The 25,521-nt window shown below is 43.2% G+C and overlaps 1 protein-coding gene and 1 long non-coding RNA gene across 2 annotated transcripts; one reads left to right on the top strand and one right to left on the bottom strand.

Annotated features, from left to right (window-relative positions):
• On the top strand, nt 1-24,275 carry LOC126177015 (cuticle protein 18.7). The gene is made up of 3 exons (XM_049924235.1): nt 1-107; nt 19,411-19,755; nt 23,831-24,275. The coding sequence occupies exons 1-3, from the start codon at nt 96-98 to the stop codon at nt 24,113-24,115; spliced, it is 642 nt and encodes a 213-aa protein (XP_049780192.1). The 5' UTR covers nt 1-95; the 3' UTR covers nt 24,116-24,275.
• LOC126177016 (uncharacterized) lies at nt 17,708-19,404 on the bottom strand. Its single transcript, XR_007535737.1, has 2 exons — nt 18,754-19,404; nt 17,708-18,115 (listed from the first exon to the last, which is right to left on the bottom strand). It is a non-coding gene; the product is annotated as an uncharacterized LOC126177016 (long non-coding RNA).
• Nucleotides 24,276-25,521: the final 1,246 nt, after the last annotated feature.

The raw sequence follows: 25,521 nt of genomic DNA, 5'->3' as shown, positions 1-25,521 counted from the left end.
CGCCTGGAGGACGAAGGACGACGGCACCGGCCGCGACCAGTATATAAGAGCGTCCGCCGGGCGCCTCTCCAGGTACAGTTCAGACTCCAGAAGCCATGAAGGTCCTGGTGAGTAGCCATCGCTGTCGCATCGGCTTCGCATTCACGCCAACCGCTCAACATCTTCCTTTGTCACAGGCTGCACTGATTTCCAGAGTTATTGCGGGGTCCGTTCAATTCTTGCCATGGAAACTCCAGGACTTGACTTTCTTCATCGTGGGATAGGATATGTGCTATAACCGTTGGTTTTAGAAGGTCTCCAGTAATTTTTACGACACAGTTCTTAAATGGGGTAACATTCAATGGTATGGATATGAGTCAGAATAATATTGTGGACGCATTTCTACATCATCTAGGACTCTGTAATAGAGATTGCTAGCACTCGATTGTTCGGTAGCGCTCGACACGGACTTTGCTTACTCCGCCGGCCGGAGTGGCCGAGCGGTTCTAGGCACTACAGTCTGGAGCCGTGTGACCACTACGGTCGCAGGTTCGAATCCTGCCTCTGGCATGGATGTGTGTGATATCCTTAGGTTAGTTAGGTTTAAGTAGTTCTAAGTTCTAGGGGACTGATGACCTCAGAAGTTAAGTCCCATAGTGCTCAGAGCCATTTGAACCAATTTGTTTACTCCGGACATGGTGGTAGACGGATTCTTCATCGCATTTAGCCACCTAGAAGAGGGGAGGCGATGGATTAGTTACCAAAGTACGTTAGATTAAACTTCAAACCTCTCCAGATTGTCCAGTAGAATGAGGGCTTCTGATGGTGGTGATCCGTCCGTTGGAAGAGGACTTCATGCTCGGTAGCCCTCTTCATACTATTTGGAGTTTCCCAGCCGGCCGCTGTGGCCGAGCCGTTCTAGGTGCTTTAATCCGGAACCGCGCTGCTGTTACGGTCGCAGCTTCGAATCCTGCCTCGGGTATGGATGTGTGTGATGTCCTTAGGTTAGTTAGGTTTAACTGATGACCTCTGATGTTAAGTCCCATAGTGCTTAGCACTCCGTCTTCAGGCCACGAGTGGCCTACCGGGGCCATCCGACCGCCGTGTCATCCTCAGAGGAGGATGCCGATAGGAGAGGCGTGAGGTCAGCACGCCGCTCTCCCGGTCGTTGTGATGGTATTCTTGACCGAAGCCGCTACTATTCAGTAGGGTAGCTCCTCAATTGGCATCACAAGGCTGAGTGCACCCCGAAAAATGACAACAGCGCACGGCGGCCTGGATGGTCACCCATCCAAGTACCGAACACGCCGGACAGCGCTTAACTTCGGTGATCCCACGGGAACCGGTGTAGCCACTGCGGCAAGGCCGTTGCCTCCTAGTGCTAAGAGCCAACTGAACCATTTTTTTTTTTTTTTTTTGGAGATGTCCGACCGGTACATCCACTGGGTTTGAACCTCTTTCCCCTCTCCCTCAATGTTATTTGCAACATGGCTAGACATTAAACTCTACACTTAATCATCGCACTCACTTACGATGGGAAGACATGTTCGAGACACAACGTCAACCCTTCTTGAAGGATGTGAGCATAGATGGAAAACGTTTCAGGTTACGCGGCTGAATAAACTCTAGGAAATGTCCTATCCAAAGTGTCATACGAATTTGTCGGTTTTTGCACTCTTCAGGGTAAAGGGGTTGATCAACCATTTTTCATTAATTTACGAGGTACGTGAATGAGCCAATAACTACTGTGCGAATATTGGAGTTGAAGCAGCTAGGGACACCTTATTAAATTAGTTTCATGTACCTAGTTAACACACTGTCGGCCTATTAGTGCTTGACAGGACTCATGGAGAGCTACGAACACACTAAATGCTGACGTAATATTAGAAACGTACGTAATCTGTCACGTATCTAACGCAAACATTCACACAGTACTCAAGTCGATTATCAGAAATGTTGTAAAATAACGAAACTCGTGTTAATGTGTGCTATTGCCATCCAGAAACCACAAATGTCGCAATGGAGCGGCGAGCAGGGAACTGCACTTGCGATCATAGCCAACGATGTCGTAGCAAATGCCGTGAGGCGTAGTGGATGAGCATTAGTAAAATACATAGGAACCTAGCAAACAGTTTAATGATTTGCCACGTTAAGGTCTTTCACCACGAAGTACTAACTCAGTCTGTAAAAGATGGCAGCAACCATAAATGATTTAACTAAGCATCATGGCATTCACAGAAAAACATTTAGGGTAGACATAGGAAATCTAATAGATGGTCGGACACTCGACGTCTTCCAAAGATATTGTCAGTCTTCAGTTCTTCATTAGCTCGCTAGCCACTCTTCATAACTGTAGTCAGACGTGATTTAACTTTTACGCTGCTTCGAGAGCAGATCAAGAACATTCTAGAACCCAGCCCTGCGGCGCAGAGCTCTTACTTTGTTGGAGAAGAATTGCAGTTCTCCATCGACGCTCATGAATTAGTACATGTGGCAGCCGTAAAGGCCTTCCAGTGAGTACCTTCCGCAATGGCTCATACTATATTCAAACGACTTCGAAATTCGTTCAAAAACCAACCTTACACTCTATAATACTTATTGCCGAAGCAACATATTTTTCCTTTTTCACTTACATTAGTTGGCTTAATTCTCTTTTTTCCAACTCTTCCTTTCTGGCACTGGTTTTCCATTCCTATACACCTGCCACATTCAGTATCTTGCGCAGTCTGTTTCCTAGATCACATGCTCTATCTCCTCCTACAATTTCCAGCATGCACTGTTTTCTTCGGCTCACCAACAAACTTAGATGCAGTGTCGCAATGACATGACTGATCTGCTAGGGGCTTTCTGTAGGTGTCTTTTACCACTTTTATCATTGCTCGACAGACTTTCACACAAGATAAGCAAAAACGTCGATGTCTATATCTATACTGTGCAAACCATTGTGTAACGCCTAGCAGAGGGTAGTTTGCAGTGTACCGCATATTAGTTTAGTTAGTTACGTGTTCCATTGATCAACACGGAAAAACCGTTATGATGTGGAACGTGTCAAATGCACAAGAAATGCGCACATGAAACAGGTTTTTTTTTCTTTTTTTTGTTTACATTATAGTGTTATACCTAAATATTTCTATTATCTATCGCATTCCCTCAAACGGCACAAAATGCATATATTATATCTCCACATTTATTTACTCATATTCAAGAATTCATCTATGGTACAGAAGGAGTTGTCAAGGAGGTATGATTTCAATTTGTTTTTGAAACTATCACTGCTGTCTGTCAGACATTTTATTTCATCTGGTAATTTATCAAAAAGTTTTATAGCAGCATATTTTACCCCTTTCTGTGCCAAAGATAGTTTAAGTAAAGGATAGTGTAGGTCTTTCTTTTTTCTGGTTTTGTAATCATGAATGTCGCTGTTGATTTTAAACTGGTCCATGTTGTTGAGAAAAAATTTCATTACTAAGTAAATGTACTGTGAAGCGGTTGTAAGAATTCCTAACCTGTTAAACAGATGCCTAAAAGATGTGCGACTATGAACCCCACACATTATTCTAACTACTTTCTTTTGAGCAGTGAATACCTTTTGCCTAAGTGCTGAGTTGCCCCTGAATATTATTATGGTTTCTTTCCATTCATTTGGCGTTTGGAGCCAAGGAAGAATCGTTGCTTCAACGGCTCCAGGCGTGTTTATTTAGCCTGATCTTGTTTCCGATATCCTTGTGGGAGCGTCACTTTGGGAGTGTACTAGTTTCCCTGATTCCTCACTGAGTAATGGTGTTTGAAACTTTGCAAGTAGGATTTCGCGAAATAGTTGGCATATATCTGCAAGTGTCTGCCAGATCAGACGTTTCAGCACTTTACTGACCATGTCCGCAAGATAGTGAAAGAACTTTAATATATTTAAGGAATCATGAAATCGATTACGAAAGTGACCATGTTAGGTGGCCAGTGCAAATATGAGAGGAAATAAGGAATCCAATGCGTCCTCGTTCTTTTCAGCCACCGGTTAGAGTGTTCCTTTACTCACGCTAGTGGCGCAGGTATCACTGTTTTCCCATGCAAAACAGGCACAGTGGTTACTGAGTATCGCCGGCTCAGCTTCTGGGCGTCGTATATCGTGCTTCTATCCCCGCGCGGCAAAGCCTGCCGCCGATGATAAACGAGCGCGGTGTCTCCAGGGCGACAGCCACTGTGCGTGCATTAATACGTCACCTGCCGGCTAGGCGGCGCTGATCTGGCAGGAATGCCCATCTGCGGTGACGCGAGTCATCCGTCATCCGAGCGCGAAGAGGAAAAACTGCCGACTCTGCCGAGAATTCTTTCCGGTCGTCAGAGGATGACGTATGTAACTACCAGATAACTGCGCTTGGCGCTAGGCGAGAGTCAAGATTGCGGTACAATTCTGCCACTTCTTTCTCTGTTGAAAGATTCTTGAGAAGACATGCCCTTCCTTCAAATTTTTTCACGCACTGTTATGACACGTATAGAGATATGTAGGCATCCGAAGTATTTCTCAAGTGGGAGTATGACTTTGACTATGGTGCAAATGGCTCTGAGCACTATGGGACATAACGTCTAAGGTCATCAGTCCCCTAGAACTTAGAACTACTGAAACCCAACTAACCTAAGGATATCACACACATCCATGCCCGAGGCAGGATTCGAACCTGCGACCGTAGCGGTCGCGCGGTTCCAGACTGTAGCGCCTAGAACCGCTCGGCCACTCCCGCCGGCGACTTTGACTATGACTTCGCTTTATAGCGTACTGGTAAGGATCTATTCTAATATGCAAGAGTAGCATGATCTGATTATGCCCCAGGTTTCACTTAAGTTGTGAGATACAATAACTGCGATCATACAATATCACGTTAACGTTGTATACGTTTCACCGTCGTTTTTCTAACCTTGAATATGTAATGAAATATGTCTGTAAATTCGAGCTTCATCTTCATCCTAGTGTAGTAGTTGGTGATAAATAAATACAGTCTCAACATCACTTGTTTCTAGTTTCTGCATCTTAACATTGCTGCAATTTAAAAAAAGAAAATTTTTCATCAGACACGTTTCGCTTTTACATATAAAGCATCTCCTCTGGTCATTCTTCAGATCGAATACACGTGTTTGTACATTTTCGATTGTTTTAGATTAAAAACAGCATTTTTTTAATAAAAGATGCTTTATCAATAAAAGCGAAACGCGTTTGGTGTAAAAATTCTCTTTAATTAAACCTCTGTAATTTTAAGACTGAGAAACCGTAATAACTGATTTTAACGGCTGCACACACGTTTTTATCATATCGCTATTTACTATAACAGTATTTCCATTTAGCGTTCCATTACAGGACTAAATGCAGCTCGAAATCCGTTTTCCGTACTCTTCGGATGTACTTATACTGACCAAAACAAACTATAATTCCACAAATTTCATACACAGTAAAACAATTAAAAGCAGAGCTGTTGCAGTATATGAGTAATACTCTGAAGATGTACATTGCTAAATTCTGTCCGACAGAATCTTTATTTTCCCACATATATTACCACGGACAAGAGTAACGATAACTTGTGAAAACATTAATTCTGCACAAAGTCTGAGGTAGGCAATAGCAGTAGTATAGCCCACACCAGCTAATATTTTAGTTGGAATGGGGTACACAGCCATGATAATTCTGGGCTGATATCAGTTGTCTCACTGACTGATAATGTTAGGGTTAAACTATCCTTACATTTTGTATTATTCTCTACTATGCAGTTTCGGCTGTGTAGCAAGTGTCTGTAATACGTATCACGTATAGTATGATTAAAATTCATAGCATGAAGAAACCATTGGTCGTTTTTGTCTACGGAATGAAAAGAAAACTGTTAAATGCCCTTATTTAGATCATAGTGATCTTACTTATATAGAGCACATAATTTTATAAGCAGAGCGTGGTAAGCCTGACATAAAGGGTGATTTCGTGGTGATGTTGCATACTTTCAGGAATGATGGAGAAAGGCAAATGTATCGATTTGAGGTAAGCGATCCTGGTCCGGAGACGAAGAGTCTTCTATAATCTCTTTGTTTTCCATATTTTGGGTGAAAGTGATATGGACCAAAACAAAAAGTTCTCGTTCATTGGATTTTTTTTCTTGTTTTGGTGCATACTAGTTGTTACAAAAATGTTGGAGGCTAAGAGCTTGCAGAAGTATCAGAACGACCTCTGCTCATAACTTTCGACTCGGTTGTTTCCGGACCAGGGTTACTTACCTCAAATTGGTGCATTTATTCTTTTCCATCATCCATGCTATTTTGTAACATCATCATAAAATCACCTGGTACAATAAAATAAACGCGAATTAAGTGAAGTTATAAGTATAGGAAAAGGGAAGTTTTAATACTGTAAAATATTTAACTGCATTACCGGACTTTACAACTTTAGACATGACACCAGTTGTTACGAAAACAATAGTTACACATCATAGTCAGTTAACAAGTGTAAGGAAATTCTGAACTATGACAATGACACCTCGTGGCTATTTGATCAGAAATATATCTGAACGGTTCGGTACGCTCTAAGTATAATCTTTCTTAGCCACACTATCTGCTGCTGAAAGTTAAGAACGAGTTTTTCCAAGAGATTGTAGAGGCTCTAGTGATATTTCTGCTTTACAAAATAATCAAGAAAATTCTGCCTCATTTGTGTCCGCCAACTGTAGTACAAATGATGCACTAAACAAGTCATCCTGAAGTATCGACACTTGATAGTCATAACGTGATTCATACCCTGATTACCTCAGTATCGACGAAATGTGAAACTACACGCACGTTTGGACTGTACGAAATACTATGTGGCGAGTAGTGAAAGTGATACCGTCTCCTAGTAGCATTTGTGTCTTTCCACTCCTTTCCGGCCAGAGAGAACACCAAAAGCAGCTAAACTACAAAACAAAACATAAAATAATAAATCTGAGTATTGCTTGAAACAACTCGTGCAAAATATCAATTTAAAAATGGACGTGAACATCTTTCACCGAAAGGATTATCTCCTAATTCTTATGATATCATAATTCTCCAGACGAGAGGGAGGCTAGGCTAGTTGCATGGACAATGGAAGTGTTTCAGACAGTTGGAGCAGCGCAGAAACTGTATACACATTCCTGCACAAGAGGTCACTATGATGCGATATTTTTAGATATCTCTGCTTGTAGTAATCATCACACATGATTCTTCATGCAAAAAATTCCCGGCTTGGCGGGTGCCCTCGGTAAGCAACAATGGCAAATTATCATACAATAAACTGAGAGCCCCCGGCAGGCTGGAACGAATGGAGGTACCCACCCACAAAGCACAATAGCCAAAGCTTTTGTGTGCTGGGCTCCAGGAACTACCGGGAACAGCTGCCCTTGTGTGATATCTTCAAAATCATTTGCCAGTACATTCCACACGTTAAATATAAAGTATTCAGATTGCCCAAATCGACTATGACATACGTTCCTGTAGTAAAGTAAGGATGTCATGTTTAAGACGACTACTTGTTGGTCTTCTTTTAAACAGATATATGAAAGAAACATTACGAGCAGGACCCAGAATATGTATGAGAATTTCTTAGCTATATTTTTATTTTAAATATGTTGTTCTACGAACTCAAACGTAGGTAATACGAGAAGCCATTTAATTTTGGCCGAATGGTATATTAAAAGTAATAGTCGGCAGTCTTTAGGTTCACGGAGACATTGTGGAAAACAGGGAGTATATACCATTGCATTTACAATCACAGGTTTTTAAATCTATGTAAGTTCTAATTACTTACAATTAATATGAAGAAATTACTATCTTTGCAGTCTAGTTCATGTACCACTTTCGAATACTATAATCAATTTCTGCCGATATGGCTGCGATACGGCACGTGCTATGTCTCTTCGTAATTCAGTACTAATACTATGTAATATCTGTTAGATTGCCGGATTTTGGCTTTCTGTTACAGATATGCACACATACGAATGAAGCAGCTGCTCATGAACAGCTTCAGACTCCTATGATATCAGTACACTTACGACAGATTACTGTGTTTCTGTCTTACAGGGTAACAGTGACTGAAGCGTTGCAGAAAGTCCACATGTGCGGAGATGTATACGTTATCCTTTCACGACGGCAAATTTATGAGTATTCGAGTAATAACATAGTATATTTCCTACGCAGGTTCCAGAAAACCAGAAAAAAGGGCAGTTGTGACTCGCTCCGGAAGCACGAATATAGTCCTTTACGAAAAGAAAATTGATCAAATGGTTCAAATGGCTCTGAGCACTATGGGACTTAACTTCAGAGGTCGTCAGTCCCATAGAACTTATAACTACTTAAACCTAACTAACCTAGGAACATCACACACATCCATGCCCCAGGCAGGATTCGAACCTACGACCGTAGCGGTCGCGCGGTTGCAGACTGCAGCGCTTAGAACCGCTCGGACACTCTGGCCGGCAGAAAATTGATCAACTGAGCATAATTTCATCTACGTCACATGTGTCTATGTACCTGCTTATGATACATTGTTATGTTCATTTGAAGAAGTACACCTGGAGAGTGCGGCCAAAGAGAGCGTCAGTAGCGAGAACGAAAGAAGACAGAGTGTAATCACGAAACGATCCGCTTACGTCGTTTACACGACGATACAGCTTATCACAAATAGGCAAGGTGTTGGGTGGACAAGAGTTTATGCCGGTGTTCCTACCAGCCAAGAAAATGAGACCGATGCTGTGCCAATGAAGTCGACCTCACCTTGCGCTTCTAACACGCTTTGTGAATGTGGAAGCAGCAGCCGCATTTCATAGTATATAATTGTCTCACAAAGCGCTGAACAGAAAGCAAAGCATATCTTATAAATAAGAAAAAAATATGTTTGAGGACACGAAGCTTGTTCCAAACATCCATTATTGGAACTCGGTTAAAATGAGGACCGAGATAGTTAAAATACATTTAGTGGATTGTATAAGCTGTCCGAGTGTTTTACGTTTCAGTGGCGACAATTCACCCAAGAGATCGCCATTACTTTTCTCAGCACATGGTGACTGACAATCTCACTACTGACTAAAGACGTATCAGAGTCCGCCAATTACAGGTAGAGAGTGGTTATGGAAGAGGAATACAGTAGTAGCGGCGATATTCGTTAGCTCTATGCTGTAATTAAGGATCGAAATTCCATCCACATACTGCTCGACGAGAAGACCGAGGAAATTCTCAAATAGGGTGTTGTCGAAAAAAACCTCGCTGTTATAGATTTTGGAAAAGGTTTGTAATGAATTTAGCTCTTGAAACTTCCTGGCAGATTAAAACTGTGTGCCGGACTGAGACTCGAACTCTGGACCTTTGCCATTCCCGGGCAAGTGCTCTACCACTTCTTTTCTTTTTTTATCTCATTTTGTTCGTTTCCGTTCGTTTCATCTGCTCGGTGCGGACGTCGCAAAACTCCCGTTTAAGTTCGTCGTTGATCCATTAACTCACTTTTTTTATTACAGGGGGCAAGCTAACGTTCTGACCAAACACGCTGAGTTACCCAAGCACGACTCACGACCCGTCCTCACAGCTTTACTTCTGCCAGTATCTCGTCTCCTACCTTCCAAACTTTACAGAAGCTCTCCTGCGAAACTTGCATAACTAGCACTCCTGAAAGAAAGGGTATTGCGGAGACATGGCTTAGCCACGGCCTAGGGGATGTTTCCAGAATGAGATTTTCACTCTGCAGCGGAGTGTGCGCTGATATGAAACTTCATGGCAGATTAAGACTGCGTCCCGGACCGAGACTCGAACTCGGGACCTTTGCTTGTGTGCCGGACCGAGACTCGAAATCTACCGTCTGGCAGAGCACTTGCCCGCGAAAGGCAAAGGTCCCGAGTTCGAGGCTCGGTCCGGCACACAGTTTAAATCTGCCAGGAAGATTCATATCAGCGCACACTCCGCTGCAGAGTGAAAATCTCGTTCTGGAATTTAGCTCTTCTCAGTGCAAAAGCACGTTGCCAGTGGGACTGACGAGTAGAGGCAGGTGCTTAAACCAGTCGCCGCCATTAAGAGTCGGATTTCGGGGTTGGGCAGAGCGTTGGGTGCGCCGTGGCAGGTGGGCAGGTGGGCAGGCTGTCTGCGATCGCCCACCAGGCCCTGACCTTGCCAGAGGCGGCGCGGCCCAACCTCCGCCTCCGCCGCAGTACGCAGGACTGCGAGGCGTGGCCACAGGCCTTCAGGGACCCGACAGGCGCGGTCGTTTGTTTGCTGCCTCCTGCAGGTCCTTCTGTTTCCAATCACGTTTTATTTTTCCTCCTGGTGGCCACTTACGCACTATTCAGGCCGGTCCAGTTTGGTAATTGTAACGTGTATTTACAGCTTCTTGTTTTCTGACGGACCAAACGTGCTCTGTCCCCACATAATAACTTTTACGTGACGCCGGTACTGGATGACGTGTCCATTAGTCCTTACTGGACAATATAACTAGAAATTCGCAACAGGAGAGACAAGGAGGGAGATTTAATTAGAGGTTTACTATCTTTGGCCCGAAAAAAGCATGTTCTTTGAAAATTGTTTTTTCGGGACGTGTTATCGATATCAATGTCAAATTTGGTCAAAATGTTTATTGGTATTTCCTCTACAAACTGAAATTTTTTCTACCGGACATGTCGAAGAGCAAAAGGCGGAAGTGCCGTCGGAACGAAACAAAATTTCGATGTAGACCTCCACGCGCGGTATGTCACAAGTCAGCCGGCTCGTCTGAAATCAAAATTGAGTGACGTTAGCGAAGTATATAAGATTTCTTAGGAGTTGTACCTCGCTTAAGTTATTCGGGCCATAGGAAGAAAATGGCGGCCATTTGAAAAAAATAGGGTTTCTTCATCGATTTTTCGACTTCGACTCTTCAGATTTTTACAATTGTCGTTGAAATAATGACGAGGAAATGCTAACGTAAATGGCTCTGAGCACTGTGGGACTTAACTTCTATGGTCATCAGTCCCCTAGAACTTAGAACTACTTAAACCTAACTAACCTAAGGACAGCACACACATCCATGCCCGAGGCAGGATTCGAACCTGCGGCCGCAGTGGTCGCGCGGTTCCAGACTGTAGCGCCTTTAACCGCTTGTCCACTCCGGCCGGCTGCTAACGTAAATAGTACCTGTCATTGCTACTAATCGAATGAGATAGTATTCACACGGAAAAGGATCCTCAAGTTCTCACGCCATATACGCATATCGCTAAAGCATCTTAAAATCTTGTATCAGTTATACGGATAATTCACATATGTTTTTTATGAATTAATATATGCTGGTTGCCAAACTTTTCCCGTGAAAGTCGTACCTTAACTACTTGCGGTACCAAATCGTTCTTTCTTATGCTACACAGAAATGGTGATATGACCAAAGACAGAGGTTATCGTCAATGTAACATTGTGAAGGTATAAACCCCGCCATTTTTGGCCTGCTTGTATGATTCTGAAGAGAGTATGGTATCTTTTATTTAAGTTCACCCGAGGTAGACATAGATAAGCAGTTGGTCTAGATAATTTTACGTTGTTTACTTTCGTATTTCATCACAAGAAAATCGATTTAATTTCAAGTATCTCCGAATCTGACAAATCTATTCATTTATTTATTTGTTATCTGAACCACACTGTACCCATCGGCCATTGTACGTGCACAGTATAGGGAATAAAAGTGGTACACCTCATAGACAATTTAGTTAGCTTCGTCGGAAACAAAGAATCATGGCAATCGGGTCAGTAGATTTCAAGTTACCATAACGCGCGATAAAAAAAGTCGTTTCGAGAAAAACGCGTTTGAAGTTTTGACTACATATAAATACAATATCAAGCATCGTACGTACAATCTGCTATTCCGGATCCATAAACTATTCCTTCCTCTTCCTCATAGAGGGCGTTCAGCTCGATCTCGGCTATCCTGCGCTGCTCCAGAGCCGCTCGTACGGCCGGTGACAGGCGGTTTTCGGCCGCCTGAATCCGGTGGTAGTCGGGATGCTTGCCGAACTGCGTCGAACAGAATCCCAGGGTGACCTTCATCGTTGTTATGGTCTTAAGAATTGCTAGATACCCTTCGTTGAAGCTGCTCACTGCCAGGAAAGTCGCAATCTCCACAGTCCTTGCACCAGAATGCAAATGCTTGGGGGCTAACTTCCAAACACACGCGTTCAAACTTTCATTTGAATTTTGTGCGTTTCCTCCCAAGCACCGGTTCAATAACTCGGCCTCCGAAACAAAAAAAACTGGTGCGTGAAAAAGGCCGATTTCAGGCAGGTGCATTTTTTTGTTCAACCCCCAAAAACAAACATTTCCTTTCGGTATTCGGAAAAACCGTTTCAGGGGTGGATTCTAAACACTTTATGGATCCAAAAATGCAATTTAAAACAATCGATTTTTTGAACCAAAAGATGTAAACCTCCCCTTAAGAGGGTGACCCCCTTGAACACTTTAAAAGCAGGTGACTTTCGTGAATCTTTTTTCAAGTAAAATTAATCTTTATGCTAACTCTCATATCTTTAAGAAATCATTTTTATGCCCACATCGGACTTTCCATGTATCACTGAACCAGGTAGAAGCACCCCCTGCAGTCGGAACACTGGTCTGTGGCGGAAATTCCCGAAGCTGTGCTGTCGGACCTGTAAGCAAATGATATTAACCATTTTCAATATATTTTCTACTAGCATAGGTAGGATAGTTCACAAATATTAAGTTCCAACACAACGGCGACGCGATTAAACAAATATCTTTATCTTTATGTCGTCCATGTTGGACTGTTGTAAAGAACTGAGACTACTTATGAAAATAAAAATTCAAATGAAACAAATATCCGCGTCAGCCATTCTTTTTATTTCATCCCACGATGCGTTTCGAGCGTTTACACTCTCATCTTCAGGTGGAACAATGATATTATGTTACATATTTGCTTGTTAGATGGAGCTAGTTGTTCGTTGCGGTTTCATTTTGTTACAAAAACGAATAACAGCGCTATAATCTTAGCGCCATATTACGACTGATTAGTGCGTGTTATTTGTGTTTGTTGCAAAACGAAACCACAACAAACAACTGGCAGCATCCAGATAGCAAATATGTCACATAATATCACTGTGGACACGGTGGTCATACGGGTCTGTTTGGCAGCTTCAGACAGCCACTGCTCTGCTCACTCGAAACGCTTTTGGTCCGCTTTTGTGGAGAAATTTCAACAGGTTAGTCCAGTCTCGCACTTGAGCACTTTCATAATTTTCATAACGCCTGCTAGGTCGTCATAGAAACTCCATGTCAACTGTTTTTTACTGCTATGAATGCTTCCCGGAGACACTTTCTCACAAACCGCTTTGTAACTCGATAACAGAGTTCCTGGCAAACTTAGGATGAACACTACTATCAAACAGACGCCCCACAGAACAATTTAAGCAAAAAAGTCAACTTTTTAAAAAATTTCGAAGAGGACTACCTGTTAATACACAAGTTCTGCAACATTTATTCGTGTACCAGAACATATTGATGTACGAAATGAAACATCGTATTTTCTGGGGAAGCGAAAAAAAATTATAAATTAAAACCTGTTTTAATTTCACATTCCTACACTCTGAGCCTCTTTTTCGGCAGCTGAGTCTTCAAAGGTAAATAATATGCCTAATACAAAAGCTAAGAGCGAATTTTGCATCCACAGGCGAAATACTATGTCTGGTGGTAGAATATGATTTGCTGACCGATTCCCAATGGAGATAAATTATCACAGCGTCAGTTTCAGTATTTCCTACATCGGATCGATGTGAGCTTGCGCTGCAGATTGTTCTGTAACAGAAAAAAAAGAAACACAAACGAAACTGCGCATCTTTTCGTCCCTGTACAAACTGTCTGTTCGTAGTCCCTCAGTCCAGATCGAAGTATTCCGTGAGTTCCACTAAATCATATTTGGCCAATGTAGTGACAGTTTGAAAAAGCTATGATCGTTGTAGTTTCAGCCCAGAGCTAGAGTACTTGAAAAATGTATGACAGCACTTACGTAAAGACTTACTGTGCACGTACAATGGCCGATGGGTACAGTGTAGTTCAGATAAAAAATAAATAAATGAATAGATTTGTCAGATTCGGAGATACTTGAAATTAAATCGATTTTCTTGTGATGAAATACGAAATTAAACAACGTAAAATTATCTAGTTCCAACTGCTTATCTATGTCTACCTCGGGTGAACTTAGATCAAAGATACCATACTCTCTTCAGAATCATACAAACAGGTCAAAAATGGCGGTGTTTATACCTACACAATGTTACATTGACGATAACCTCTGTGTTTGGTCACATCACAATTTCTGCGTAGCATGAGAAAGAACGATTTGGTACCGAAAGTAGTTAAGGTACGACTTTCACGGGAAAAGTTTGGCAACCAGCGTATCTTAATTCATAAAAAACATATGTGAATTATCCGTACAACTGATACAAGATTTTAAGATGCTTTAGCGATATGCGTATCAGGCGTGAGAACTTGAAGATCCTTTTCCATGTGAATACTATCTCATTCGATTAGTAGCAATGACAGATACTATTTACATTAGCATTTCCTCGTCATTATTTCAACGACAATTGTAAAAATCTGAAGAGTGTCATTCTTTTAGTGTCCATATTTCTGTCCCTGAGGCGTTTAAATTGTTGTCTTACAAGCTTTTTTTTTGTTTTGTTTTATCCATGAAAAGCGTATATATTCCCCAGAAGGGCAGCGAATAATAACAGCCCCACACTCATCAAAACCAGAGAAAGAAAGCGGGGACGTAACTCATGTGAAGCTAGGCGCAGTCATTAATGTTCGATTCTTGTCGGACAAGTTTGTGGCGGCGCTGTTGTTGTCTCGACCTTGGTTTAACGACAGCCTGTCAGCACGACATTATCTACGATCCGTTCTCTGCCACCAGTTCGGTGCACATGCAATAATAAACACTTCACTATTTTCTGAAGCCCCGGTAACTCTGAAACCGGATTAACGACACACTGCGAACGTATTTTTGAAAACAGTTGACATATACAAGCTTCAGTGATTGTTTAATAAGATAATACGTGCACGAAATGGCTCCATTAACCATTAACATATTTATTTCGTCGACAAGAACGCGATTTGTTTTCTGACCTTATGCAGAATCAATTTACATGGGATTATACGTAAGTTACGACAAAACCGTTAACTCGAAAGAAAGCAAGGGTGAGCAGTCAGGCATTCATTTTAAGATTTGAAAGATGTCATATTACTGCCTTGAACTGCTGGTATAATACTTTATTAGCACAACAGTTTCAGTCGTCTGACTGTCATCGCGTTCATATTGTTATTCGCTGCATCATGATTTTTATTTTTATGGAACTGATGGTGGCCAGACGACTGAAATAAAGTATTTTACCATCAGCTCAAGGCGGTAATACGACATTTTTCAAATATATAAGAGCCGTGGGACAGTACCTCCTGAAAACATATTAGAAGTCGTTTTAAGTTTACAGTTTTCAATTACATTTAAATGAAGAAACTTCTTCTAAATGTGAAACCATAACAGATATATTTATTTTATAAGTGAAGACGCAATGGGGGACTTCGTATATCTGAACTTTCAGTATTCACCTTATGAGTCGACGATAAGCAACTTCCGTTTAGTAGCGCAACGTACATGTATTGCAGATGAAGTTACCTGCGCTTATCGAAGCAAAATTTCGTGGGTGCATGGGACAGGAATGGTAACTGGTTTAGGATTTAATTTGTAGCACCTTTCTCTTTCTTCTAGTCCTGTACTACATTATGAGGTAATCAAGCAGAGTACTGTCTGTGTGACATGAGGACAGTAGCTGTTAAGAATGATACAGCTAAGACTATCTTCCTAGAGAATTATTTCCTTTATTATGACATAGAAATCATGAGCTCCACGGTACTGAAAGGTGCTACCCTTTTACTGACATACACTACTCGAAGATTTGGGACCGCAGCTCGTGGTCCAATGGCTAGCGTTGCTACCTCTCGCTCACGAGGTCCCGGGTTCGATTCCCGGCCGGGTTATGGATTTTCTCTGCCTAGGGAGTAGGTGTTTGTGTTGTCATCATCATCATCACTGGTGACAGTGGCGAGATTGGACTGTGTAAAAACTGGACTGTGTAAAAACTGGAACTCCGTACGGGCGCTGAGGACCGCACAGTTGAGCGCTCCACAAAACAATCATCATCGAAGACTTGGTGCTATAGTTAGATGGGCCAAGAGATATTAGAAGTCTAACGTTACGTGCGAGACACGGTGCAGATAAAGTTTTAGTATTATTACTTGCCTCTTTTTCAGGGTATTAAATTCCTGTCCTTACTAATAAACTTACAAGGAATTTTGCATGGAGATCCAGTACAGTGCAACCTTCGTCCTCCACTGGAAGTGAAAATGTTTAAGCAACCTTGCGATTAGGCGCTCGACTTATCAGTTTCAAGTTTCTTTCTAAAGTTCGTTGAGAATTTTCGGTAATAACTTGATCATGTACCAGATAAAAAAAACCTGAAAATCCTCTGCAAATTCTCCATCATATCCACCTGAGAAAAACTTTTTCCCCTATGTAAACAACCTGATACAGAAACCCGCCGCTGAGCAAACTCTGTAGGTCATCCCGTTAGTAATACGTCAGGAATTTTTCCATTGGTTTCCTCATAATGTGGTAAGCCTTACGTATTGTATTTTCGAAACAACAGAGCATTTAACAACTTTGGAGACAACAACTTTAACAGTAAGAAACGAAATCATATGTTGTAAGTACATAATAGCGTCAGATACTTGTGACAAATTAAAAATTTGTGCTGAATCAGGACTCGAACCCGCATTTCCCGCTGTCGCCTAAACCACTCCAGCTACCTGAGCAAGCTCCCAGTGCCTGTCCAGGCATCCATACGTCACTCAGTCAACATCCAAACTCCTCATTACAGTCAAACCAAGCATAAGAATTTTAATATCGTAATGCATGCATATCTGAAGGACATTGTATTGTAATAAATGCAGTTACTGCATAAACTCAGACAATGTCGCCATTAATGAAACTGTGATGTTGTTAATATTGATTCGTGAAGGATAAAATTTTCTGCGTATGGGTTCGCTAACATTTTTCTCTTAATGTCATACTTCAAATGGCTCTGAGCACTATGGGACTTAACTTCTGAGGTCATCAGTCTCCTAGAACTTACAACTACTTAAACCTAACTAACCTAAGGACATCACACAGATCCATGCCTGAGGCAGGATTCGAACCTGCGACCGTAGCGGTCGCGAGGTTCCAGACTGTAATGCCTAGAACCGCCCAGCCACACCGGCCAGCTAATGTCATACTTCCCTGAAATCAATATTGGCATTGGAAAGTCAAGTGTCTCCTGTTTTGCACTGAAAAAAATATTGTAATTTTTGAGGCGTTGGAGAATCAAGGTTCTCAAACTTCTTAGCTGATTAAAACTGTGTAGTAGACCAGGACTTGAACCCAGTAGTTTACTTTCTGTGGTCAGTGCTCTTACCAACTGAGGTATTCAGGTACGACTCATGACCCACCTTCACAGCTTTACTTTATCCATGAGTGCTAGGGCTGATTGCGTTGTTTTGTGGGAGGAGACCAGACAGTGAGGTCATCGGTCCCATCGGATTAGGAAAGGAAGTCTGCCAGGCCCTTTCTAAGGAACCATCCCGGCATTTGCCAGGAGCGATTTAGGGAAATCAGGGAAAACCTGAATCAGTATGGCCGGACACGGGACTGAACCTTCGTCCTCCAGAATGAGTACTAGTTTAGTAATGCATGCAGAAAATCATTTATGGAATTATGGAAGCAGGAGAGAGCTACTGATGTAGATAAGGCTGTGAGTCGTGTCTGGGTAGCTAATTTAGCAAGGCCATTGCCCACAAAAGGTTCTGGGTTCGTGTTCCAGTCTGGCAAACATTTCCAATCTGGCAGAAAATTTCAAATCACGGCACACTCTTGGCCATCACCAATTGGGTGAGCTGTTGTTAGTTCAGGCGAGTGCCAGAATGGGTTCATCGGCCGACTATTCATTTGACGGCCCTTTCTAAGGAACCATCCCGGCATTTGCCTGGAGCGATTTAGGGAAATCAGGGAAAACCTGAATCAGTATGGCCGGACACGGGACTGAACCTTCGGCCTCCAGAATGAGTACTAGTTTAGTAATGCATGCAGAATATCATTTATGGAATTATGGAAGCAGGAGAGAGCTACTGATGTAGATAAGGCTGTGAGTCACGTCTGGGTAGCTAATTTAGCAAGGCCATTGCCCACAAACCGAGCGAGGTGGCGCAGTGGTTAGACACTGGACTCGCATTCGGCAGGACGACGGTTCAATCCCGCGTCCGGCCATCCTGATTTAGGTTTTCCGTGATTTCCCTAAATCGCTCCAGGCAAATGCCAGGATGGTTCCTTTCAAAGGGCACGGCCGACTTCCTTCCCCGTCCTTCCCTAATCCGATGAGACCGATGACCTCGCTGTCTGGTCTCCTTCCCCGAAACAACCAACCAACCATTGCCCCCAAAAGGTTCTGGGTTCGTGTTCCAGTCTGGCAAACATTTTCAATCTGGCAGAAAATTTCAAATCACGGCACACTCTCGGCCATCACCAATTGGGTGAGCTGTTGTTAGTTCAGGCGAGTGCCAGAATGGGTTCATCAGCCGACTCTTCATTTGATGGCCCTTTCTAAGGAACCATCCCGGCATTTGCCTGGAGCGATTTAGGGAAATCAGGGAAAACCTGAATCAGTATGGCCGGACATGGGACTGAACCTTCGTCCTCCAGAATGAGTACTAGTTTAGTAATGCATGCAGAATATCATTTATGGAATTATGGAAGCAGGAGAGAGCTACTGATGTAGATAAGGCTGTGAGTCGTGTCTGGGTAGCTAATTTAGCAAGGCCATTGCCCACAAACCGAGCGAGGTGGCGCAGTGGTTAGACACTGCACTCGCATTCGGCAGGACGACGGTTCAATCCCGCGTCCGGCCATCCTGATTTAGGTTTCCCGTGATTTCCCTAAATCGCTCCAGGCAAATGCCGGGATGGTTCCTTTCAAAGGGCACGGCCGACTTCCTTCCCCGTCCTTCCCTAATCCGATGAGACCGATGACCTCGCTGTCTGGTCTCCTTCTCCGAAACAACCAACCAACCATTGCCCACAAAAGGTTCTGGGTTCGTGTTCCAGTCTGGCAAACATTTTCAATCTGGCAGAAAATTTCAAATCACGGCACACTCTCTGCCATCACCAATTGGGTGAGCTGTTGTTAGTTCAGGCGAGTGCCAGAATGGGTTCATCGGCCGACTCTTCATTTGACACCCCATCTTCGTCCAGTGACATTAATTTCGGCGGAATTTCGAATGCTGCCCTTGCTTGCTGTAACACTGGTGCGCGCAGAAAGTGTGACGAGAGGCTTCCGCTGTTGCGCAGATCGTCGTCAGCGCGCTTGTCGCCGCCTGCCTGGCCAAGCCGGGCTACCTGTCGCTGCCCGCCGACACCCCCGAGGTGGCCGCCGCCAAGGTGGCGCACTTCGCCGCCTACCACGAGGCCGCGGCGCGCTCGGCCGGCGTGGTGGCGGTGGCGCCCTCCTACGGCTACGCCGCCTACGGGCCCGCCAACATCGTGATCGGCGCCGACGGCGTCCCCCTGGACACCCCTGAGGTGGCCGCCCGCAAGGCCGCCGACGCCGTGGCGCACGCCCGCGCCGCCGCCGGGCTGCCCGCCGTCGGGCCCGTGCCCGTGCCCGCCGCCGTCGTGCCCGCCGCCGTCGGATCCGTAAGTGTCTCACTGCAGTGTCCAGGACCGTGCAGAAGACCAGAACTTAAACCCGGTACTTTACTTTTTGTAGTCAGTGCTCTTACCGACTGAGGTATCCAGGTACGCCTCATTACCCACCTTCACAGCTTTTCTCTGTCCAGGCACCAGGGGTTGCTTTTTATGCCTCACGCATCACAGTGTGGCACAAAGGGATTGGCATATGACATGTATGGTCAAAAGTCATAAGACGAGCGGAAGAAGCTTTAATTCGTAGTAGTTTTGGAAGTATGCCCTGCAACGTACTTAACAATATACATGTTGCCAAAGAAAATAATAAAACTTGTCACATATTCCGACAGGAGATAGGGTTGGTAAAATCGAACCACTACTTGTTTGGGCAGCTTCAATTGTGAGCACTAATGCTTTGTAACTACAGTTGAGGCAAGATGTGGCAACTGACCCTTGACATAGACAAATGTAATGTATTGCGAATACATAGAAAGAAGGATCCTTTGTTGTATGACTATATGATAGCAGAACAAACACTGGTAGCAGTTACTTCTGTAAAATATCTGGGAGTATGCGTGCGGAACGATTTGAAGTGGATTTATCATATAAAATTAATTGTTGGTAAGGCGGGTACCAGGTTGAGATTCATTGGGAGAGTCCTTAGAAAGTGTAGTCCATCAACAAGGGAGGTGGCTTACAAAACACTCGTTCGACCTATACTTGACTATTGCGCATCAGTGTGGGATCCGTGCCGGATCGGGTTGACGGGGGAGATGGAGAGGATCCAAGGAAGAGTGGCGCGTTTCGTCACAGGGTTATTTGGTAACCGTGATAGCGTTACGGAGATGTTTAACAAACTCAAGTGGCAGACTCTGCAGGAGAGGCGCTCTGCATCGCGGTGTAGCTTGCTCGCCAGGTTTCGAGAGGGTGCGTTTCTGGATGAGGTATCGACTATATTGCTTCACCCTACTTATACCTCCCGAGGAGATCACGAATGTAAAATTGGAGAGATTAGAGCGCGCACGGAGGCTTTCAGACAGTCGTTCTTCCCGCGAACCATACGCGACTGGAACAGGAAAGGGAGGTAATGACAGTGGCACGTAAAGTGCCCTCCGCCACACACCGTTGGGTGGCTTGTGGAGTATAAATGTAGATGTAGATGTGGTGTAGTGAATTAACACAATAGACACATATGGGCAGATGCAAATCCTTGATCAGCTATGGAGGTAAGACATCACGGTTGCATCAGTCTCAATGAATGGGCAGGAATTGTCTGTGACACACTCGTAGGTTCTTACACTTTATCAAATTGATTAACAGGTGCTCTGCATCACCGATTTATATGCGATGCACTAACAGCAGTACTGGAGAATGTTATCCTCGTAAAAACACTTGGTTCGTGCATGATCGGCACCTCACCATCTTCTACCGTTCGTGCAATAGTACCTTACCGCAACATTTTGTGCGTGATGGATTGGCCAAGGAGGTCTGGTGGCATGTGCTTCTTATTTACCATTAGATTTCTGGGACATTTGACAGCATTCGTGTATGCGCAACCCATCATGAATGTTCTGAGACTGCAGGAGCGTCTGACCAATGCATGTGGCACATTCCGAATGGAGCCCACTGTATTTGAAAAAGGAGTCGAAGGATGTGCCAGGATACATGTTGACCACATGCAGAAATGGCTATGGTATCTACTTCTGCTTAACAGACGAACGGGAATGAGAAGACATATTTCAACAGATATTTGCTTATACGACCTTCCTGTTAGTTTTGACCAGTACTAGTATGTAAACAATTTTTGTTTACATACAATTTTTGTGAATAGACTGTAAATGTAGAAACGTTGTCCTATTTGAAAATTTGCCATATATGATGCGCAAATATTGTGGCTAGATATGGTGTTGCCCAAGAGTGGAGACTATGCATAACAGCTTTCTCTTACAAAGGGATGTGTACTGATAATGGCAGCTCATCACTACTTCGAAAGTGCTATGACAACTAATGCAGGATATATGTGTCACTGGATATAGGAGATTAAATAACAATTTATGTTTTTGAGGCCAACTGGCTCTTCACTGTTGCAATAACAATGTTTTCACATGCATAAACTATCACCGAAGTAGACAGCAAGTGTGTGATGAAAGGTTCTATTAGGGGCAATCGACGGTCAATGACCAGCTAGATCGTCGCCGATTTGTAAGTAGGGCGTCACGAACCCACTTGAATTAGGACTCTACAGAGGCAAAAGTGCCTTATGGGCTTTAGCAGCTAACTGAAGGCATCACTCCCCAGTGCCTTCTCACTACTTTTACCACTGAGTGCAATATGGCTGTCTTCAGAGAAATTTGTGTGTACTTATTAACACTGCTGATAAGATGCTGAAATGTAACAATGAAAAGTTTGAATAATATGGGGAAATAGCATATGCAGAAAGGGAAGCATTAATTATAGCTAGTAGCACAGGAAAATTACCGCTAGTTCTACACTGAAACTGTGGTGCTGGTAAACAGTACATGTCACATGGCTAGAAAGATTACATGTGTTCTGTAATCAACTCTACTAACAAAATATGGTAACTGTGATTTAGTCAGTGCTGGATGATGGCAACTGCTCTCCTACAAGCAGCGATGTATCCACATCCAGAAGCAATAACACCCTGTAACGCGTGAAAAAATGCAAACTGTCACTATCCCTCTACACCTTCCTATCGCTTTCTCTGTGTGTACATATGTGCTTTCTGGCACAATGCACACTATAACATGGCCTACAACAGAGATGAAATATATTAAACAAAATAGCATTCTTTTTCGTAATTTCGAAACAACATTTAGATGTTTACAGTAACAGCAAAGTAATTCGTCCACATCTTCATGTATACAACCCTCATAAAGACAACACTTTGTCCATATCTCTTCAAAACTCTCACCATATACAATGCCACCTGCATTTTTACTAATGGATGTTTCTTGTGCAGTAGAAAGAGATGCACTTCTTTGTTTCTATGGAACTGTAGCCTTGGATGAATAATATATCAACCAAGATTCTACTGAATCCTACTGAACTGCGTTGGTTAAATTCTTGTACTAGCAATTCTCGAATGTTAAATAGTTCTTCCTGCGTTTGACACAGAGAACTGTACATTGAACATGGTCTTCACATATTGCATAGAAACCACATCAAGACAAACGAAAATGTTTGTTTGTTTAATATTATTCGAAACTTAACTACCTTATGTTAGTACTAGTATAATTATCTCCCTTTATTTCCCACCTGTTTCACTACAGTCATCAGGTCAAGGTAATTTCTAGGTGAAGTGAACACAACATAACCAGCTCCAGAACATGGGCCGCAGCCAATTAGTGGCATACTGAGACTGGAGCTTGTTGCAAAGCACCACACATGGTAACATTTATTGCCAGATCCTAGAAACTCTTTGTGTCCTATACTACCACTGAAGCTGTACTACTCATCTCTTCTACTGGAGAGCCAGATTTTAAGTATGTGTGATTAATGGCGACTTTTAAAATGAAAGGCCTCAATTTTTCTTAATGTGGTGCTTCCATTGTCATCATGACAGGATTCGCCTGTGGTCTAGTTCTCACACTGGTTTCATCAGAATGTAGATAAGCTGACAAGCTGTGAGGCACCAATTTGCGTTCTGTGTGCTAATCTACACTGTTCTACACTGGGTGCAGGCATAGTGCTGTTTCTTTCAATGTCACATCTCAGATAACCTCTGTCAGATGATAAGGCTTCAGGGTCTTGAAATTATTTCAATAAATTTTATCTCTACTGGTTGCCATATTTTCCAGACTCATCCTGTTTGAAAGTTTTATATTTTGCTGCTGACTTTCTAAGCCCTCGTGATATGCAGTAAAGTACAATCTTGTGAGCTGTTAGGCAGCATCATTATTAGTTCTCCTCCATCTCAATATTTGTGTCTCATATCCATAGATCCAGACAATATGAGAAAAAGACGAGAATGAGGAATTTTTAAGGATCGTAGTACCTAACAGTTCGGATGGTGTTACCTGTGCAGATGTTTAAGGGTGCTGGGTGGTTTGTTGCTCGTTTGCAGGTCCCCGCTGACACTCCCGAGGTGGCTGCCGCCAAGGTGGCCCACGCAGCCGCCCACGTGGAGGCCAACGTGCGCAACGCCGCCGAGGCCGTGGGCATCCACGGCCTGTACGGTGTGGTGCCCAGCGTCTACTCGTACGGCGTGGTTCCCGGCGCCTACAGCGTGCACCACGACGGCACGCTGCTGACCCCCGAGGGTGTGCCTCTGGACACCCCTGCCGTGGCCGCGGGCAAGGTGGCCAACGCCGTGGCGCACATCAGGGCCAAGAGCGGCATCATTGTCTGAGCGCGCCGCTGTGCCTCGCGACCGCTGCCCGACTACGGACTCCGGCTGGACAATCCGAACACTGTGCCATACGATTCTATCCCCCCTCCATCGACACGCGCATCCCAAAAAATCGTTTTGTGATCTGTTGTATTTTTAATAAATATACGTGAGTTTTTAAGCCATTGTTTTCTTTCACCTGAATCCACATGTTTTACATTCCAAACATTAGGTAAAAAAGGACCAATACGAATTTATGGCCAACTGCTGTAGCAATACCGTTGAGTGTTCGATGAACCTGTAGGGGAAAAAAACGAACCTGCTCGTTTTCTACTGCTTTCGCATCACACTGCATGGCAGCTAAAATGGTGATACTTTTACAAATAACGTCCATGTTAGCAGAATAGTACCACAGCTAAGGTAAGTTACAGTTGAGAACTCGAGGAAGGTGCGAGTCCTTTTCGTAACATGTTGCACAGTAGGTTTTAGCTAACGTTAGCTGGGAGGGAAATTTGTATGATTTTCACTGTGCATAAACATATGTCACAATTTATATTGATTTTACAGTGAACACTAGTGCAGATACTCAGAGATATGTTTCTTTCCGTGGAGGTATGGAAGAATAAAAGGATATACAAGACCAAGAAGTCCTAAAATATTCAAAGATGAACCATTTATCAAGCTCTTCAAAAATGAGAGCAACTATTCGAGACGGAAGCTGGCTCATCTATTTTGCATGACAATGCTAACTCAGCAGCGCTGTAACACAGCTGCAAAAATTTTGTGAAGAGTGTTATCTTGTTCCTCTTGCTGCTATCAGACGTGTCCACTGATGTATTATCAAAGTGTATCGGTGGATATCGATTTGATTCCCACAAAGAGCTGTTATTTTAACTATGTTACAAATTGAAAGAGGTTTTGTTACAGAAGGGTATTAAACTCTCCAGACCATTGCACTTTCTCATTACTAAGCAGGCAATTTTTACTGAGATATCAACTGAATTTAATTTGCTGAAATGAATTGCAGGGCTCAATGGAGGATGAAATCAATGAAGAGACGAAGACATGACATGATATTAGGGAAAAGCAATCAGAAAATATTGAGTTATTCTACCGTAAACATTGCATCAAAATTACACTCTAAAAGAACAAACAGACGCTCCACGAAGCAATTAACCAATTGGACGTAAAGTGAGAGACGTTATGTACAGACAGACAAATGGTGACTATTTGGGAAACATTGGGTGACTTCATCTTGACCTGGTGGCGTTAGGTGTGACTCTCATGCCTTAAAACAGTCGACATAGTCAAGTGAATGGTTTAGCATTTTACTTGATGTTTTAATAACACATAGGTAGGAAACTAGGTAAAAATACAATTTTCCTTCATATTTAGCTGCATAGTGCAAATGGCTATGATGTTTTCCT

The sequence above is a fragment of the Schistocerca cancellata genome, chromosome 3 (assembly GCF_023864275.1).
Source record: "Schistocerca cancellata isolate TAMUIC-IGC-003103 chromosome 3, iqSchCanc2.1, whole genome shotgun sequence".
NCBI classification, from domain to species: Eukaryota; Metazoa; Arthropoda; class Insecta; order Orthoptera; family Acrididae; genus Schistocerca; species Schistocerca cancellata.
The sequence above is the reverse complement of the archived record's forward strand: the minus strand, read 5'-3'. Positions and strand labels throughout refer to the sequence as shown.

What these genes read in the sequence shown, in the direction of transcription:
- LOC126177015 (XM_049924235.1), top strand. An exon ending in TGCCCGCCGCCGTCGGATCC is followed by an intron (nt 19,756 to 23,830) that starts GTAAGTGTCTCA and finishes GCTCGTTTGCAG; the next exon opens with GTCCCCGCTGACACTCCCGA.